The 19917-nt window shown below is 35.4% G+C and overlaps 3 protein-coding genes across 5 annotated transcripts; 2 read left to right on the forward strand and 1 right to left on the reverse strand.

Annotated features, from left to right (window-relative positions):
* Positions 1–449: 449 nt before the first annotated feature.
* Positions 450–5793, reverse strand: LOC140770751 (transcription factor EMB1444). Of its 3 annotated transcripts, none has more exons than XM_073112010.1 (10): positions 5164–5793; positions 3995–4189; positions 3815–3893; positions 3674–3706; positions 3492–3551; positions 2092–3234; positions 1823–1924; positions 1102–1242; positions 892–1017; positions 450–815 (listed from the first exon to the last, which is right to left on the reverse strand). In XM_073112010.1, exons 1-10 carry the CDS (start codon positions 5262–5264, stop codon positions 720–722), a joined length of 2076 nt encoding a protein of 691 aa, XP_072968111.1. In that variant the 5' UTR covers positions 5265–5793; the 3' UTR covers positions 450–719. The 3 variants fall into 3 exon arrangements, with proteins under 3 accessions (XP_072968111.1, XP_072968112.1, XP_072968113.1); XM_073112011.1 differs by having other exon boundaries at positions 2092–3228; positions 5164–5792; XM_073112012.1 differs by lacking the exon at positions 5164–5793 and adding an exon at positions 4303–5151.
* Positions 5794–9616: 3823 nt separating this feature from the next.
* On the forward strand, positions 9617–12022 carry LOC140770752 (aldo-keto reductase family 4 member C10-like). The gene is made up of 8 exons (XM_073112014.1): positions 9617–9629; positions 9723–9851; positions 10315–10365; positions 10532–10608; positions 10844–10931; positions 11019–11294; positions 11394–11639; positions 11763–12022. The coding sequence occupies exons 2-8, from the start codon at positions 9735–9737 to the stop codon at positions 11844–11846; spliced, it is 939 nt and encodes a 312-aa protein (XP_072968115.1). The 5' UTR covers positions 9617–9629; positions 9723–9734; the 3' UTR covers positions 11847–12022.
* A 4063-nt stretch (positions 12023–16085) lies between these two features.
* On the forward strand, positions 16086–19461 carry LOC140770755 (uracil phosphoribosyltransferase-like). Its single transcript, XM_073112017.1, has 12 exons — positions 16086–16219; positions 16306–16368; positions 16462–16540; positions 16682–16740; positions 17116–17193; positions 17330–17411; positions 17931–17979; positions 18281–18342; positions 18432–18499; positions 18589–18644; positions 18734–18781; positions 18963–19461. Exons 1-12 carry the CDS (start codon positions 16139–16141, stop codon positions 19030–19032), a joined length of 795 nt encoding a protein of 264 aa, XP_072968118.1. The 5' UTR covers positions 16086–16138; the 3' UTR covers positions 19033–19461.
* The last annotated feature ends 456 nt before the right edge of the window (positions 19462–19917 follow it).

A 19917-nucleotide genomic window follows, 5' to 3' on the forward strand; every position in this document is an offset into this window, starting at 1 on the left:
GAAACTATCCGATCCGTATCCGAAAACTATCCGATCCGTATCCGAAAATTATTCGTATCCGTTTTCTTAGGATATGGTTTTAATTTTTGCTATCCGTCAAATATCCGTATCCTAATCCGTATCCGGATAAAAAATATGGATCCGGATATGGGTTGAGCACTATCTGAGCCGTATCCGATCCGTTTTCACCCCTAGGTATATGGCACAATTAAAATGGGCCAAAATTATGATACCTGAATTTAGCATACAAAGTGAGAAATAAAGGCCTATGTCTGTTCTCCATACTAATCAAAACATTTTATCATGGCATGACAGTCACAAAAATATAATTCAGAATAGTCATCGTTAATCATAATCTTTTACAAAAAAGAAAATTTAAGAATCATCAATTTACAAAGTCGCCTGCTCAACCACTAGAAAGGATTAATGCGCACAAAATATTAACGACACAAGTCAACCAATTTTGCAGACATTGTTAAGTATTAAGTTCGTTCAAATACAAAATGTAGTTGTAAGTTATAAGTCGGATAAACAATACATGCAAATCCATATGCATGTAGCGAGACTTCCAAGGTCTTAATTGCATACACGCGACTTGAGTCATGGTGCTTATACAACCAAGCACTAGTTTCTGTCCTTTTATCTGAATATACGTTTGGAAAATTGAAACTCGACATGCAACCGACAAGCTCAAAGTCAAAAATTACAGATCTTTGGGATTACTGATCTGAGGGAACCACAAGTTTGTGCTCTTTCCGCTGCAGTAATTGCATTAACGGCAAGAGAATATGCATGCGATGAAATCCCCTCGAAGCCTGTTTTAAGAGGAATATTAATTGTTGGATTAGAGAAAAAATCATTATGAAGCATAACATTAAGTATTTTGGATACCTCAATAATGAAGTGAGCCCAAAGCTTGTCTGATCTACTTTCTAACACTCCCTTCAGGATATTCAACTGAAGACCCTTGATAATATTGGCAACCTCTAGAAAGAGTCCATATTCCTTGCACAACATCTGAATGACCACAATGCATGGGTGAGGAGTTAAGAGAGTACATTATTACTTGAATTTAACCTATAGATAGATAGAGCATGTTACCTCTATGAGGACATGTCCTGGTTCATCAAGGTCTTCAACTATTAGAGGGCAGATTCTTGGTTGGCTCTCCATCTGATAGGCCCAGCTGCCTCCCTTTCGATGGGAATGTGATTTAGATGAGTTTGATTTGGTAACTTTACTCTGCAGTTGAAACACCACACCACACTACTTGAATGATATGCTAGATAGAGAAGAAGAAAACCTTCAAAATGACTTACGGTGCTGTTAAAAGTATTAAGAGATTTCCTTTTGCTAGTTAATCTTTCCATTTATCACTATCAGCGCAGATTGGCACAGATCACATCATAGATTGAAAGCTTTTCACAATGTATAGGTCACATCATAAGGTGGCTGAGAGCCTGAGATGAGTAGTAGCCAGAATTTTATAATTGAATAGAGGGTACTGGAAAGTTATCAGTTAGTTTGGATTGTTATCAAGTTGAGGGACATCCCTGAGACTGTGCAAAGACAAGAATTTCTGCTAAATTATGCATATCAAACTTTGATGTCAGAAACCAGATGGGTTTTGTTAATGTTTCATGTCACCTAAACTGAGTGTAAGCCATCCAGTGAATAATATTGGCTAAAATAATAACCATAAAGCATTCAGCACAGACACAATAGACGAGAGAAACAGTTTAAAGTTTGGACCTTATGGAAGGGTAGTATAATTTCTGTTATGCTTCCCCATGACTTCTTAACAGTAGAAGATTTTACATACCTTTGTATAAGCAGATTTCTTCAACTTTTCAGCTTGACTGGAAACACTTCTGAGGAACAGCATATGCTTTACAGTTCTATGCAACAGAGTGTCAATGCTGCACTGTATGTTATGACATGTCAGAAAAAGTAATGACACAGACTGATGCTTAATGGGTTATGTTCAATATCACAATGGCAATGTAGGTATAATGAGTTCCATTGTGGATTTGAAGACACAAATCTAAAGGAAATATATTTATCTTCTGGAGAGCACAATAAATGATATACCTTTGATCCACTTGGAATAAGCTCGCGTAGCTCCTTAATCCTGTCTTGGATCAGTTGCCTGTCCCTTGGCCTGTGAAATTCTCTACTGCCTCTTCCTTGGCTTCTTTTAAATGATTTTGAGTCAGAGTCTCTGTATGTAATGCCATCTCTCTGTTTTCTCTTGACCAATGTACAAATGTTACTAGACAAAGAATCAATGGCAGATCTCATGAAACCATCATTCAGAGAGACGGAAACAGACTTTCCTTGATTCACTGGAACAGAATCCTCATAGCTTGGGGCACGGTCTTCACCTTTTGTCTGCGTTAGGCAACAATCTGAAATTTTCGTTGAAGACTGGCAAGCATCTTCTGAGACACTGTCCAAATTGCTCATTACTGGATCTAACAGATAGTCTGTAATATTTTCTCTAATGAAGCACTTATTTTCTTCATCAATCAAAGGAAGATAAATTTCAGATCCTGCTGCTTGGAATACAGAAACTGAGTTATCCAATACATTGGCTTCTGATAGGGCAGTGTCCCAGCTAAAGCCAGCATGTTCTTTTATGGAATCCTTCCAAAGTGTTTTATGTGGCTCAGAGTCAACATAAAAGTTCAAAGCCGTGTCATGTTCATTTTGAGAAATGGCATTGCCAGCATAAAACTTCGTCTCTTCATAACACAATTTACTATCAAGGATATTAGGATGTGAAAGTATGTCTATTTCATCCTCAAGAAAAAAGAAACTGGCGAGATCATTCTCCAGCATTTTGTTGGAGTAAGACAGTAGAAGTGGTTCTTTGGCAGGATTAACACATATGTCACTCTGCCTTGCCTTCATTACAACATCTGTATAACATGCCACATTGTCATCAAATGCTTGAGAAGTTGCATCTTTTGGTAGTGGAAAATCATTTTGAACCATGAAAAGTGGAAGACTGTCGGTATTAGTGGTTGAGCATTCTTGTGATTGGATTAGATTAATCAAGTCCCCAACTGGATGATCCATAGGATTCACTGAAAGAGGTATGGGGTGTTGTTTACAACTATTCGAACAGTCAAAACTTGTGGCTAAACAGTTCTGAGCCTCAGAGATTTGATAAAGACTACAGAATAAATCTCTGATCTGTGTTGCCACTGTTAAATCTCCCAGGACCTGATGCTTGAAAGGAAGACAAATATCAATGACGGATTTTGTAATAAATAGATGAGCCATGATTAGCAAGGATAACTTTCAGCGATAAACAGCACCAGGAAAGTTGTTAGTCTACATCATTAAAAAAAAAAAGGCCCATGTAAATGTCTAGTTTTATAGCGAATACTAATTAAAAGCATGCCACTTAAAACTGCACCAGTGAACAATATGAACAATAAAAAAATAATATAATAAGACAGTTCAATTAAGTAGTATTAACATACCACATTTAATGAGCCAAGTTCCAGAACCCCATGATGGGCAATAGGCACAAGAAGAATTGTCTGCAAAACCAGTGTATCTATTGTCAAATTATGCAATTAAGAGTCCTGTCCTGGAAAATATCGATTTGTAACAACTATTCATAAAAGCAAAAAGTCCAAAGTAATCCACAAACGACTTTCACCTTGATTCCTTCAGCAAACTGAAGCTGCCAGTCCTGTGAACAATGTAAATAGTGCAACAGCTCAATACACATTTTATTTAATTTTGTGAACAACTGTAGTACTTTTTTTTTTGAAAGAGGAGTGAGAGGTGAATAACTTACCTCAAACAGCAAGCTAGAATTTGATTCATCAGCAAATATCCATTGATGCTCCCCAGTGAGTGCAACTTGACCAACAATCCTGTTAAATTAGTGTATTCTGAAGCTAATCGAGGCATGGATGATGGACGAATCAATTTAGAAGAAAAGAAATCTAACTAATCATGACGACAAATTGTTTACCCTTTTCCAAGTGAATACTGCCGACATGACATGTTCGATACTGCAATTTCAATCAGAGACTGCACATAACTTCCATTCTGGGCATCTTGATCAGAACTAAACGACATCATCCCAGGATTATAATATGGATGAAGAGCTTCTGCAGTAAAATTTGCCTTGGAGTTCTCGAAGTAGCCATTCTCCCATGTCAATATTCTGGACATATAACTAATATTAAATTGAGCAACTAGAGAGTTAACTATGTGTTATCAGGTACTAAGCAAGATCACAAGAACATGCGGAAAAAGAAGTTGGGTACTTATTATAACCTCCAGGAGAGGACACGGCGGTGGCGATCAACCACCAATTGTTGATATGCAAATTGACTAATCGATCTCCATCTTGCTGGGGATCTTCACAGGGCATTCTAGTGCAAGATTCTCTATCAACCTATATCTAAGATAGGCAATGTGTAACATTAATCTTACCTCTAGCACCGAGGAAAATATTGGGTATGATGTAAGTTTTCCGGGTTAAATACATGTTACCTTCTACTTAATGATTAAAATCACCTACTCTGTTTTATAAATTTTTATATTACATAAATCGTTGTACTTATGACTATAGTGAAATCGTTTAAATTTCTATCCAAAATAACAAAATTCAGCTAAATTACCATAATGCCCCTTTATATCAAAAAATAACAATATTACAAATTACCAAAATGCCCAAATGAGACTCTTTCTTATCAATTTGTCTAACAAATATAGCAGGGGTATTTTAGTAATTTGGTGGGACTCCGTTAAGTGAGATGGAAGCTAACAGTTTAATTTAAGAAGTATAATGTTTGGTTAAAAAAAACATATAGGGGTTAAAATAATTTTTGATATAAGTACAGAGTTAAGTAATTTTTTGCATAAGTACCGAGAGTAAAATATATTTAATCCGAGTTTAAAACATCACGCCCTGGGAGAGTCAATATCACAAGAACACAGAGCAATTTAATTGGGACCCTCCTACAACTCTACATCCTCGAATTATTTCAAGATTATTTTTGGCTTCCCATCTTTGTTATTCGGCAGAATTATGACCAAATATCCATGCAATTACTAAACATCATGTCAACAAAATTTCTTATTGTAAAAATGGCAAAAAGTACTCAAATTAGGAGGGGAAACTTTCTTTTTTACCCATGGCCATCATGATTCAGCTTCCAAAATACTGCATATATCCACTGAGAGTTGCAGCACAAGCTCCTCAACATTTGCCCTAACACACCATCAGATCCCATCGCTAGTCTCGATCCAAAAATTAAGCGCAAAAACCAGCGAAACCAAGCTAGCAGACCACCATGGCGATGCTAACTCCCTCGGTAAGATCCTCGCCCTGCTTGTTTCCTTCGCAAACCGGCTCGTCGTTCGATTGGAGGCTCCGTGTAACCAAGCAGCAGACAGCCCATAACCATCAACCCCCCCTCCGCTCGCTTCTCTCAGTAATACACCACTAGAACTAGGGTTTAGAAAACAACCAACCAACCAAAGAAACTCACGCTCGGAGATCGAAGCCAAGACCTTTCTCAACGACGGCCATGGTACAAGATTGGAGATTTCCGACAGCGAGAAAGCTCAAACGGAATCGATTCCTTCGATCTTTTCAAGCGGCAACATGACTGACTGGCGACGCCTTTCGGATTAAACAACACCAACGAAGGTAGACAGTGGATTAACCGGAGATGGTTCCAAGAAAAGTTGGGCGTCTCGCTCTCGCCTTTTTTCCGCGGATGTGAAATGGTCGGCAAACTGCGCTTTTTTAAACCGACGACAACTCGACGGTTGGGGTTGTGTATCGGAGTTGCAAGGCCACGTCAGACTATGTCATCTTATTAGTTAGTTTATAGTTGAAGGTAAACATCGTTTTCCCGCTTTAAATAGGTATATAATATATCGGAAAGAACTCTTCTCGAGGGCACCTCAAAAATATGCATATATATATACAATTTGAATTAAAAATATTATTGATGACATTCTTAATCATATTTATAGTGATTTACCTTTTCTTTTATGTACTTTAAAGTTAAGTACTGCAACCATTAGTCCATCATAACGAGGATACGAAAAGAACTTAATTACCTCTATAAAATATAGTATAATTGAATAATATGAATTATTTGGTTACTTAGTAACATATTTTGTGTTTAATTATTAAAAACCGAGGGAAGAAGAACTTATCTATTTTTCTTATCTATCACTCTTCATTAATCAAACACATCCTAATGGACCATAAGAGTTAAAAGTGTTCAAATTTGAAGTGCACGAAGATATATTAATAGTATGGACTTCTAAAATACTAAGTACTAAACAGAAAAAAATATTATTTTAAAAGTTAAATATATTTTACATCCTGTACTTATGCTTAAAATTATTTTACCACTTATATTTTAAAAAGTTTCAAATCAGTCCCTATACTTATGATTAAAGTGAAACTATTAGTTTTTCTATTAAATGTAACCGAGAACCATGACTATTTTAATCATTTTGTTACATTATATCAAGATCTATATGTCTTCTCTTACATACACAATATAGGCATTTTGGTTATTTTAGTTTCATTCAATTATCACTTTAGTTATAAGTATAAGAATTAATTTAATTTTTTTTAAATAAAAAAATAAACAATCTTAACCATAAGTGCACATGAAACTAAAATACATTTAAGTATTTAACCCATATTTTTAACTTAACTTGTGGAGCAAAGATAATGAATCTAGACATATTAAGAACCAGATTTATATAATCTTGGGCGGTGTGAGGTGTCGTCTCTAATATCCCCATTACATTGTAATGGCGAGGGAAGGGAGAGGGGAGAGAGAAGAAGTTCACATCAATCCTTATCAAGTTGCCATTTGCTAGACATTATTAGAGGTTAGGTGAGAGAGAGTGACCGGACTCACAGATCCTACGGCAGAGTGATAACAGTTCTCACTTTCATCAACATAATGAGATTTGGAATTTCTTTTGAGACTTTTTGTGAGGTGGATGGTGGAGGTGTTGAGGTGAGAGGTGAGAGGTGGATAGGAAGACTTGCCAAAGTCTCTCTTCCAATACCCCCCAACCCCAATTTTGTCAACCACTTTTGTTTATGATAACAAAGAGAGGAGTGGCATAATATCATGCATCCACTGAAAGAGAGAGAGAAAGGTCAGACTTCCATTATTTCATCACAGGGAGGAGAAGAGAGGGGGAAAAGGGTTTGCACTTTTGCAGAGGAGATGGCCCCTGCCCTGCCACCAAAAAAAGATAGACTAATATTGATTATCTTTAATTAACCAGATTGAATTGAATTTGGGATGCTCTGCACTTTGTAGAATCAAATCATACATTTTTCAGCAAAATTAAATCTTGCTTGCTATATATATATATAATTGAGTTTGATCGAGTTAAGCTTGATTCTTTTTAATATGGTTAAATATGTTTTACCATTCAGTATTTATATCCAAAATTACTTTACCTCCTTATAGACTTGTATTTTAAAAAGTCTCAAATCAGTACTTATATTTACGAGTAAAATGAAATCGTAAGTTTTTCTATTAATTCACTGAATGACGATAAAGTAACTAAAATGCTCCTATCATTTTGTTACAAAAACATACAAATTTTAAGATAATTTAACTAAATTACTAAGATAATTATATTATTCAGTTAAATTTAATAAAAAATTTTAAAATCTTACTTTAGTCATAAGTATAAGGATTTAAGACTTTTTAAAGTATAGGAGAGTAAAGTAATTTTAGATATAAATACGATGAGTGAAATACGTTTAACTCTTTCGAATACTAGGATAGATTCATCGAGACTCATCGAGCCAAGCTCAACCCATTGATGTATTTGTGCCTCTACCAATATGTCATAACTATATATATTAGAAAAAAAAACCATCAAACATCAACACTAAATACCTAAGAAGAATCTTCCCTAAATTGAAGTCAGAATCTTCCTATCAAGAGTATGACCCGGAACTACTATGCTAGTGGGCACCAAGATCCCTAATTCCCTGCATATCTTTTTGGAAATTTGACTATCTGTTCCTCCATATGAAATCCAATGATAGAGAAAGGGCCTAAAAGGAGATGCTACTGGACAAAGAATTGAACACAGCGTCTGACTGAGTTCTATAACATGCTTATATCAGAATTTATATCAGACCGTTATATTAATTACTTACCCCCTTTCATTTCATAAATATTTTTCTTATTCTATAATATAAAAATAATATCCACGTAGGGGTGAAAACGGGTAGGATTAACTCCGACCCGACTCGGATCGGATTCGGATAAAAAATTTCTATCCGACTCGGATTCGGATTCGGATACGGATAAATTTTTTTAAAAAAATTCGGATACGGATTCGGATACGGGTCAGATAAATTTTTCGGATTCGGATACGGATATCGGATATCCGTTTACCCGCATATTTTTTTAAATGATTTACAGTTTTTAGTTTGTTTGTTTAAATAGTAAGTATTAATATTATTACTAATAATAAATTATATATTATTTATAGAGATTAATTTCTCTAATTTTATATATTTGACGTACAAAAAAATTATTTGTTGTAAAACTCTTAATAATTTTGTATTAATTATATTTAAATAAAATATTATAATTATTTTAAATTTAACCAATATCCGTTTAAGATCTAATCTTTTATCCGAAAATTATCTGTATTCGTTTAGTTAGGATATGGTTTTAAATTTTGCTATCCATCCAATATCCGTATCTAAATCCGTATCTAAACTAAAAATACGGATCCGGATATGGGTTGAGCACTATCCGATCCGTATCCGATCCGTTTTCACCCCTATATCCACGTATTTAGAAAATATATTATACAATCAAAATACGGAACTAAACTATCCAACATCAGAATATATAATAATCAATTTAAGTAAATTTGAAAATATAACAAAAATATAATATAATAAAAAAAGTATAATATTAATATTATATATATATATTAATTATTTTGAGTTTTATCAAATCGGCTCTTGATAAGCTTAGCTCAAAATTATTTTGAAGCCTATTTTTAAGATAAAACTCACCTCAACTTATTTTCAAGCTAAGCTTAATTGAACCTTATCAAACTGAGCTCGAGCCAGCCTGATTATTTTGACAACCCTATATGAGATTGTGATTTAGAGTGGACTAATCTCATCCAAGTTGATTTAGGCATGTCAAGTTATATTAGTCAATGTATTGATAGTGTGAATTTAATTATGATCTCACTTTAAATCATAGGCGAGCATATTTTAACTATGGGAATTATTATAATTATAGAACTTATGAAATTAACGTATAAACACGGCACATAAATTATTCTAATCATTTAGACTTTAGACTTCAAGTTATATGCGACGTTGAAACCCTAACCGTAACCGTAGGTGAGTTGAGCCGACCCTCCTTGGTGTGAGTGACGTGACCCAATTCACTCCACTCCTATTAGGGTGGATGCTCAATTCATCCTTAATAAAAGGGAGAATTTATTGGCGATTGAACAGGTCATGCTCGACCGTATCTCTTTGTTGTTGTTGTTGTTTTTTAATTTTCTCGAAAATGTAATTAAAGGAAAAACACAAAAGAAAAAGGAAACAATCGAAGAGGGTAAGTAAAGGGAATAATAGGCTACCTTTTTCTATTATCGCCGTCTCGGAAAGCTTAATCTCATCATCTATTCCACCATTCTTTTTCCCCCAGAAGAAGAAATATATGGAGAGCAGCGATAGCTTCGAGCTTAGTACGGGGGCAAAGATACCATCGATTGGATTGGGGACTTGGAAAGCTCCTCCAGGCTTGGTGGGTAATGCTATCGTAGCTGCAGTGAAGGTACATTTTTTACATGGCTCTAGTTTTGTTCACTCTTTCTATTTCATGATAGAGATATTCTTATTTGTTATTCTCAAAATAAGATTATTATTTTATGAATAAGTATTTCTATACTTTTGATATAGTATAAAGTAAAAAAAAGAATGAAATTTTTTGTCTTTTATCACGATAACTACTCTTTAATTTGATATAAGATAGATTGATAAGATAGATATTGAGATAAATTGATAACTAGGTTAGTATGGTATAAAATATAATTTTAATAAATAGTGTTTTTATTTTAATTCTAATGCTATTTTTTTTTTGTTGGGTGCCAAAATTCATCTCTCTGTTGCTATTCTGAAACATAGCTAAGTGACACTTATATCTATAGACAGAGAACTGGTGTTAATCTTTCTTTTTTTCCAGATATCATCTCTCTGTTGTTACTGATACAATGGAAATTTGCACATATCTTCTGCAGGCTGGCTATAGACATATTGACTGTGCCAGAGTGTATGAGAATGAAAAGGAGGCAAGTAAATGTTCATCTTCTTCTCTTACTAATCATATTCCTTTCGATTAATATTTCCATTGATTGCTAAATATCACCATTTCTAGATTATATTTCAGAAACGGATATCGTCAGAAATGGTTGTTTGTAGCACAATCTTATTCCATATGCAATATTAAATGTGCAGGTTGGAGATGCCTTGAAACAGCTATTTTCCGACGGAGTAGTAAAGCGAAGGGACCTCTTTATCACTTCTAAACTCTGGTACAAGAATTTATGCCAAAGATTAAGTTGCACAATATAATTTGGTATTCTTTCAGTAACATCTCATCCATATATATGAGCAATTATCTGATGCTCATCATTAAAAACCTACATATTGTACTTCCAATTCTATCACTTGACACTAATTGTTGATTGCCACCAGACTTAAGATTAAAGGCATCTGGCAATCAGAATTAAACTGAAACTTTACATAATATCTGATTCTTATGAGCAGGTGTAGTGACCATGCACCTAAGGATGTCTCCAAGGCACTAAGTAGAACACTAGAACACTTGCAGCTGGACTACATTGACCTATATTTGGTATCATTTCAGACTGAATTGTATATCAGTATACTTCAGAGAATATAAAGAAAAGTCGCATGATCTCAAAATTTGTAACATGTTCAGATTCACTGGCCAATTCGAACAAAGCCCGGTTCTCGTGGATTCGAAGAAGAGGTCATCCTGCCTCCAACCATAGCTGAGACATGGAATGCCATGGAGGGATTATATGCCTCAGGACAGGCACGAGCTATCGGAGTAAGCAACTTCTCGACCAAAAAATTGCAGGACCTACTAGTACATGCCAAGGTGCCACCTGCGGTGAATCAAGTTGAGTGTCATCCAGTTTGGCAGCAGCCTGCACTTCACAATTTTTGCCAGTCTACAGGCATCCACCTATCGGTAATGCGGAAAATAGAAACAATACGATCAAGTCTACATTTCTACTAGAGGTACTGATAACTTCGATGTACATCTTATGTTCTTGGTGCAATTGGACAGGCTTATTCTCCACTTGGATCTCCAGGGTCATGGATCAAAGGTGAAGTACTCAAAGAACCAGTTCTTATCGAAATCGCCAAAAAGCTTAACAGGACAGCAGCTCAAGTCGCACTGCGGTGGGGGATACAAAGTGGTCACAGTGTCCTACCAAAGAGCACGAGTGAAACTCGTATCAAAGAGAACATTGATCTCTTCAGTTGGTGCATTCCTCCAGACCTTTTCTCCAAGTTCTCTGAAATCACACAGGTTATGTCAGTATAGTCTCAAATGCTAATCTGAAACCGAATATGTATATATGCATTGAGTGAAAGCCATATGTTTAACATCATTGCATTGAGACCTCTGATCATGTTTGAATTGGTTATGCAGGCAAGGCTACTGCGAGGAGACTTTGCAATTCATGAGTCAGGACCTTACAAGAGCCTCGAAGAACTCTGGGATGGAGAAATCTGAGTCAGGAAACTAATGACCATGATTGTTTTGTGTAATCTCGTAGCAGTTAACTTAGCTTTATTGGACTTCGCCTTATTCCTCGCAACTCCATTTCTAGCAATCCTTTTCCACAAGAGACTCATTTTTTGATGAAGAATTGTTCAGCTATGCAATATGCTGCATTCGTATTCCTTATATAATGCGTATACTCTGTTTCGGTACCTTATTCTTCTTCCCTCTAACCTTCCCTGCCTTTGGTAAATAACCGATCTCATGGTCCAGAGATATAATTTCTTCGAACCATTCTTGCATTTATATTTTTACAGCACAATTTTCCTTGTACAACCAAACATCAAAAATAAAGAACAAATTTTCACTCGTTACCGTGTGCTTTTGGCCATTGGTTACAGGATACGTCCACTTTGTTTGATAACCAATGAAGCAATGACCTTCGAGAACCATTATTATATCTGATCAAAAATAGTCTGCTATCAGACCTTTTCAATCTATCAACGTCGCAGTTGCGCGCCAGCAAGAAATCTGAGCTAATATTATGCAATAAAGAAGTTACTTGGAAATAAGCGCTGAGAAAACGTAGAAGGGTATAAGTATGGGTTGCATCAAAAGGTTGGCAGAATGCAAAGGCCTCAAAACAGAGTAAACAGAACTGCAACGCAGCGTTTTCGCCGTGGATGGCAGAGAGGCTTCAAAGACATGCTACTGGGAGAGGTGACTCTGTCATCCGATATATGCATCATTCAGACACCTCATCGCTACTTGCCATGTCACCATGCCAACACATCATTCTTCTTCTTCTCTCTCTCCTCTCTCTCTCTCTCCTCTCTCTCTCTCATACTCAATATATTTTTCCCACCCTCTCTTTCCTCTAATATTGTAGCTGATTTCGTACTACTCTAGAAACTTAAGCGGTTAGAAAACAGTAACTTTTATATTAATGAGTCTAGTGATTCTGAATAGATGGGAGAGGTCAAATTTGAATAGAGAAAATAGCATCAACTCTCTAAACTATTATTTATTTTTACATAGATCACATCATTATATTTTGTTTAGCATGCTAGCTCTCTTAAGTATGTATAACCTTCTAAATACTCTTCCTATTTATTGCCCATTTAATTTTTTTCCATTATGAACATGTCACTTAATTGTCATATGATTAATTCTAGGTTCTCTAAAAGAAATAATTTAATATTTTTTTTATGATTATCAAATAAGAGAGATATTAGATAGTTGAGGCTATCAAAATGTCACATCAATAAGTAGTTCAAAAAATTTAAGTATAATTAACCAAAAAACTATATAAAATAATGAAAGTAAAAAATGATCTAATAATTAAGAGAATCTAAATATATAATTATCCTAAATCATACTTAAGGAAGAATTATATATATAAAAGACCAATTCAAAGCTTTTCTATAATTTAATTTTTTATTTATTATATAAAATTGAGCGCATATATTATCTATAGCCGAAGAGTCTATTTATTACAAATAAATAAAATATTATTAAATTGTTAAAACCCCGGACCATCGACGTCGACAACGAGTTGTTACTGTGAAACAAGGGGCCGGAAGGATTTATCCTGTGTACGATTACGCCATGATCAATCTTATTACACTGTGATCTCTGTGGGCAATAACGATTGAAACAAGAGGAGCAACTGAAACAAAAAGACAGTAGTTTTGAATCCTAAACATTGTGCCAGCTAAATCAGGTGATGAAAGCTCCGAAATGCATGGTTTCTTTCTCTTCTTCTTTTACCGTAAAAATCTCTGGCATCCAACTCTCATCAGCAACCAAAGCTAAATTGCCTCTCAAAAAGCGATTTTATAATCGAAAACTCCTTATTTTGCTATCCAGCTAAGAACTGAACATACTTGTAAGCTACTCTAATTTATAGCTCGCGAGAACCCTTGGCAAGATAATATCTCTCTATTTAAGAGAAAAAAAAAGATCTGTATATTTGGCAATTGTGCTCAAGAGAAATCAAAGGAAAATGGCAGCGAATGCACGCTCCTCCTGTTGGCAATTTGTTCGAACTTTTGGTTCGAAGCGCCGGAAGGAGAATCGATTCCGATTCTCTTTTGAGGTTATTATCACCTTCGGGTTTAATTCCACCAACAAAAAGAAAAAATCCTGGCCGGAAAAGTTTCAGCATGCCGCCACAAAATTGTTTGCCTTTTTACTCCGTTTAGCCTGTTTGTTATGATCGTCGATCGAGAGAAGAAAAAGATATAGAAGTTTATTTTATTTGGGCGATGATGTTTTATACTTACGGATTTGTTTTTAAATGCTTGCTGCATACTTGGAATATATAGAGTGTGGTTTCCATGGAATTGTTGTATATGAACTTCTGTATGCGTGAATATAATGGCTTGCTATGTTTGTGTTTGCAATCGAACATCTCTATAGAGTATTAGAGAAGACTGCTTTTCTTTACATGCATCTACAATTCTACATGATGGAAGGAGGAACGAGACAGGTGAAGAGAGGATAAATCTCTTGGATAGATGTCTCAATGCTAATCCGTAAGCCATATGTTTGACATATTTTTGTATTGACACATCTGAACATGCTGGAATTGGTTACGCAGGTAAGGAATATATATATATATATATATATTATGGCTTGCTCATTGTGCTTATTGCTTTAATTTTTCTGCAAACTAGCTAATAAGCTTAATCACCATGTTTGTTTTATGAAATCCTTCACAAGGACTTATTTCTTGATGAAAAATTGTACTGCCTCTCGTTTTGTTTTAAACTCTTTTATGATGTATATCGTCAAGTCTTTGGCTTAAATTGGAAAGGGGCGTTCGAACGCTCGATATTAATGTTCAAACCGATCACAACTTGAGAGTTTTGAGGGTGTTAGTGTTTGAGGTCATTCGAAAGGCGTTCGAATTGTGGGATCGAGAAATATGAATCAAGAAACTAATCATCATGTTTGTTATGTACAATCTAACTTAGCTTTATTTGCCTTGTTCATCGGCCATGGCATTTTTAGCAATCCTTCTTCACATTAAGGGACTCATTTTCTGATGAAGAATTCTTCAGCCTCTCCTTCACAATTCTTTTCATTTTTTTTTTCCGATAAGATATGATGCATTCATATTTCTTACATAATGCATTTACTTTGTTTTCGATACTTTATTCTTCCCTGCCATTGGTAAATAACAAATTTCATTTCAAGATCGTTTCTTATTAAGAATGAGGGGCAAGATGGTACGTTTCCGAGTGAAATATATCACCTTGACTTATGAATAAACCTTACGGTATAATGACATCTATAAACAGTATACTTTGAAACGAAGGGAGGTAAAAAAAGGCAACACTTCCTACTTGTGAGTCGTCAGAATTGCCTTCAATATTTATAGTTACAACTTACAAAGATGTACAAGTTTTCAACTAACGCCTTTCTATATAGTAAAACCCATTTGACTTCTCCCTTGAGTTCTAACCTCTGAAGTATAAACTAGCTCAGAAGCCCACTTCAAACTTACATAAATAGTCTCTCTCCCAGGAGCTAGCTTTCTCTTTATAAATGGTTGTTAAGGCTCAGCAGGTTTCTTCTCTCTATAGCTCTCTACAGTTCTCTCTATAGCTCTCTATCTCTCTCTCGGTTTCCATGGGAGGAGCAAAGGAAGCAAAGGTTGGAAGAATGGATGAGAAGATGGTAATGGCAGTGAAAGAGGCAAAGGTTGTCTTCCGTCCACCTGAGAGCCCTTTTGAGTGTAATGGAGCTATGTTTGCGACGAACACGGTGGTCTATTACTCGCCTCGCCTTGTCATCAATAACTATTATACGGATCCAGAACCTCCTCGTAAACAGCACTGGGTGAGCAAGGTCTTGCATGCTGGAGCTCAAGTGCTTGCTAATGGAGTCCTTCGATGCATCGGTTTATGACCTTCAATTAGTTACTAGAAAAAATAATTAGACTTTCTTTATATATATATATATATATATATATATATAATGGCTTGCTGTGTTATGTTGATATATAGTTGAAAGGGTTTTCTTGCATGTATACCCTTCTAAACAAATCTCTTGTTTAAATGTTGATAACTATTTACTATTTGTGTGTGTATGTTTTTCCTTTGTACAAAGATAGAGGGTATACATAGAAATATCGAATTTTAAGGGGGGTATACATAAAAATAAGAAAGTAAGAGGGCATAGTTGCAAAAATAATATATCATTTTTAAATGCCGTTTCCTAACTCTATCTGCAAGACTGCAACGCTCTTATCTGTAAACCTCTCTCTTTCTCACTGTCCAAAAATTCCCGCGACTTCCATGGCCGCGGCCATAGCCAATACGCCGATGCTTTCTCGCCAACTCCCCTTTCCCTCCTCCATAAACCCTTCATCCAATAAGGTATGCTTTCTTAGTCTACTTGATAGTCTATCCCCTCCTTATGGTCCTAATCCGTTCCTCTCTCTATCTGTATACATTTATCCTAGTTAAGTATCCGGAGGCGGAGAGCTGCAATCGAGGTTAAGGCCGTCTCGGATGAGAGGATGTTGGTAGAGTTCTTGTTCTCTAATGCCGCTTGTTTTAAGATCTGGAGTTTTCTTATGCAATGTTTTTTTTTATATATATAAATTGTTTGAGCTCAGGTTATGGTTCCGCCGCACCCGCTGATCAAGCATTGGATCTCTGTTCTCAGGAACGAGCAGACTCCTTGCGCCATCTTTAGTAAGTTTGTTTTCGATTTCAAAATGTTTCCTTTTAGCTGTTCTGAGGTGAATTGGAGGTAATCTACTTCAATAAATTACGGCAGTTCATTTTGGTACACCTTCTTTCTTACCTATCTCCTCTTTTCTGTCATTGTCTTAGAGAGTGCAATGGCAGAGCTTGGAAGATTACTCATATATGAGGCTTCGAGAGATTGGTTGGTGAGTTTGATGTTGTTAATGTCGATATGTTTTAAAAGGCTGATTGCATCATGTTCAACTTTTTGCGATATTTTACAGCCATGAGGGCATAAGAGTAGTAACAGAATAAAGTGGGAAATCGGATATGATTTGTATCTATTAGGTTTTATCTTTGTTAAAAGTTATTCCAACCATAGAAGGATCAATATTGTTCTGTTTCAAGTTCAAAATCCTTTATTGCTCATCTCAAGGCATTACTTCTAGAATTAGGCAAGTATGAATAATGTCTTAAATTTTCACTTGCTACCAAACAATGCATGCCAATGCTTCGGTTGATTACTTTATAGATGATCTAGCAGTCCATATACCTCTACCTAACATTTTTTCTCTTTGCAGCCTACAATTACCGGAGAGATTCAGTCACCGGTTGGTGTTGCCACTGTTGAATTTATCGATCCACGAGAGCCTGTGATGGTACATAAATTAGCAGTACTTATTGAGTTGAGGGCAATTCATTAGTATAATATTACAGTAAATTCATATTACCATGGTGACAGATGACAAGTTATTTTACTGATCATTTTTTTATGATGGATTATTGACGTAGCAGATTGTTCCCATATTGAGAGCTGGTCTTGCTCTAGCTGAGCATGCTGCATCTGTTTTGCCAGCAACAATAACTTATCACCTGGGTAAGTTTTGATGCCTTAGTCTGTTGAAATGGCAATGTAAGAAATTAGATATGCTTCAAAGATGCAGAAAAATGATGGCTTCTTGTATTATAGTATATATTATGTAATTTGGACTAACTTTGGCTTATTGGTTATTACTCTTTAAATTGACATCCTTTTGTGCTTCCATATGTGTGTTTCTCATGACCTGCTTTTATGTTTGTACTAAAAGTCATTTGTGGCATGAAATTTGGTTTAGGGAAATTCCAACATTTTGAGTTATTTTGAATTTTCCATGACAAGAATGGTTGCAGCTCTTCATATGCCAATCTTAATTTCTAATGAATATGCTTACAGAAATAATTATCTTGTTTGCATATTGGTAAGTACATGAAAAAGAATAAAGTAATATTTGCCAGTTTGCTTGATACTGGTCAGTGATTTTGTAACTATTCTGAATTCCAAGTCATTTCTGGTGATCTTTTTGTTATATAATGGAATATATCTATGTAATGGTGTTTTCTTTGTTTGCAAATGAAGGCATGTACAGAGATGAGACAACATTGCAGCCATCTATATATCTGAACAAGTATGTGCCTGCGATTCTTGCATATTCTAATGTATATTCATATTTGGAGCTTTGTGCTTTGGTTGTTTCTTTCTTTTCCTCTCCTAGATCATATCGCTTTATACTGTCTTCTTCAATAAATGTGGCTATTCTTTTTCATTTCTCTTGTACAATTTTTTGCAAATAGAGACCCTGCCTCTTTCAAGCAACTTATTGGTAAGACCAGATATTCTATCTTTAGATATCTTTGCAATTTATAACTGCCATATTACATTGACCAACAGAAGAAGTAACAACTGTCATATATATTTGCGGAATGCAGATTACCCAACAATTTTCCAGAGGGATGCCGTGTATTTGTTGTGGATCCTATGCTTGCAACTGGCAATTTCCTGTTCCGATCTAATTGTTTTATTTCTCTTCCTGTATGGGTTGGTCCATGTCTTATCTTTTATGGTCAACTCTTTTCCCAGGAAGTACATTAGTTGCAGCCATTGATTTGTTGAAAGATCGTGGAGTTAGCAGCAAGCAAATAAAAGTTGTGAGTGCAATAATATTTTCTCCTTCCAGTCAACTTCTTTAGCTTTAGCTATTCTGTATCTTATATTCCTGATCAAGCTGCAAATGTAGATATCTGCTGTTACTGCACCTCCAGCTCTTCAGAAGCTTAGTGAAAAGTTCCCAGGGTAAGTAAGGCTTATATATTTACCTTATCATTATATACTTCTGGGAGAAATTTTCTTTGAACAAAAAAATTTGCTGGCTTTCTTTTCAGACTTCATGTATATACAGGAATGATAGATCCAGACGTAAATGAAAAAGGGTATTGCTCTGATCCTGTGTGATAAAGATCATATATAATACCAATCTATCTGCTTTGCTTACACACACACACACACACATAAATATGCACAACTATGAAATGACAAAAATTTGAATCTCGCTGGACATGTTTTTCTCTAATATTTATTTATTTTACTAATCCTCGTACATTCACTACTCAGATTCATAGTTCCAGGATTGGGAAATGCTGGAGACCGCAGTTTTGGTACCAACAGTCATGCCCTTTCTTAACCCCTTTCTTCTATCAGCAATGCAATTTTTGGAGTGAGTTCCCCATTTTATGTTTCCATCGGGAGACTTGATCAATTTTAAGTTTAGTCATGTGTAGCAGATGGATGTTACAAATGCTTCTTCTTATGAGAAGGTTAAAAAAAGTGCCACTTCTAAGCAACGTTAGGTTTGCGGAATAATGTCAACTGGTTCACCTGCCATGCTGCAAAGCAAGAGACTGTCACCATCAGGGACTAGAATGGCTTCTTAATTGCTTGAATCATTAGACCATCTATTTTCCGACAACAAAATTGTTTCTATTTCCTAGAATTACAGTTAACTTTTAATCTTGTAATAGGAAATGGTAGCAGTAGCAGCAGTCCTATTTCCAATCCTTTGAGTGTGGTATATTAGATACGTGCTAATTATATATATATATATATATATATATATATATATATATATTGATATATTGATTGTAATCTGATTACACTCATCAAGCACCTCATGCATTAAAGCTGAAGAGCAGAGTGAAGACTATGGAATTTGGTGTTGGGATAGTTGGGGCAAGATGGCTCAAGTGCAATGAAATTTAAGCACTTAGCTGCTCAAACTGCACCTCTATGGCTAAAAAAATAAGCTTTTAAATGCCAGGTCTTGCAGTGGGGTGTGCTACAGCCTACAGCTAATAGGGCGAAAGCGAATTGGGCACGGAACGGATTGTGGTAAAATCATATCCTCACCCACTTCTCCTACTGCTACTGGATAGTAAATTTGTGACCCTATTTGTGTTAAACAGGGATACAGGTAGAGATACAAGTAGTATAATGGATATTTTCAACTTTGATTTAAGCTGCTATACATAAATGTGATACTATATATATATATATATATATATATGAATTC

The sequence above is a fragment of the Typha angustifolia genome, chromosome 11, assembly GCF_048772165.1.
Source record: "Typha angustifolia cultivar Huaian chromosome 11, ASM4877216v1, whole genome shotgun sequence".
Lineage (NCBI taxonomy): Eukaryota > Viridiplantae > Streptophyta > Magnoliopsida > Poales > Typhaceae > Typha > Typha angustifolia.

Bases quoted from the DNA above. Each gene is read 5' to 3' on its own strand.
- LOC140770755 (XM_073112017.1), top strand. From the start codon at position 16,139: ATGGCCGCGGCCATAGCCAATACGCCGATGCTTTCTCGCCAACTCCCC. The intron at 16,541-16,681 runs GTAAGTTTGTTT...TCATTGTCTTAG, and splicing joins GACTCCTTGCGCCATCTTTA to AGAGTGCAATGGCAGAGCTT. The intron at 16,741-17,115 runs GTGAGTTTGATG...TTCTCTTTGCAG, and splicing joins AGGCTTCGAGAGATTGGTTG to CCTACAATTACCGGAGAGAT.
- LOC140770752 (XM_073112014.1), top strand. From the start codon at position 9,735: ATGGAGAGCAGCGATAGCTTCGAGCTTAGTACGGGGGCAAAGATACCA. The intron at 9,852-10,314 runs GTACATTTTTTA...TATCTTCTGCAG, and splicing joins CTATCGTAGCTGCAGTGAAG to GCTGGCTATAGACATATTGA. The intron at 10,932-11,018 runs GTATCATTTCAG...TAACATGTTCAG, and splicing joins ACTACATTGACCTATATTTG to ATTCACTGGCCAATTCGAAC.
- LOC140770751 (XM_073112010.1), bottom strand. From the start codon at position 5,264: ATGGGATCTGATGGTGTGTTAGGGCAAATGTTGAGGAGCTTGTGCTGC. The intron at 3,707-3,814 runs GTAAGTTATTCA...CATTGTTCACAG, and splicing joins ATTCTAGCTTGCTGTTTGAG to GACTGGCAGCTTCAGTTTGC. The intron at 1,018-1,101 runs GTAACATGCTCT...GTGGTCATTCAG, and splicing joins CAGGACATGTCCTCATAGAG to ATGTTGTGCAAGGAATATGG.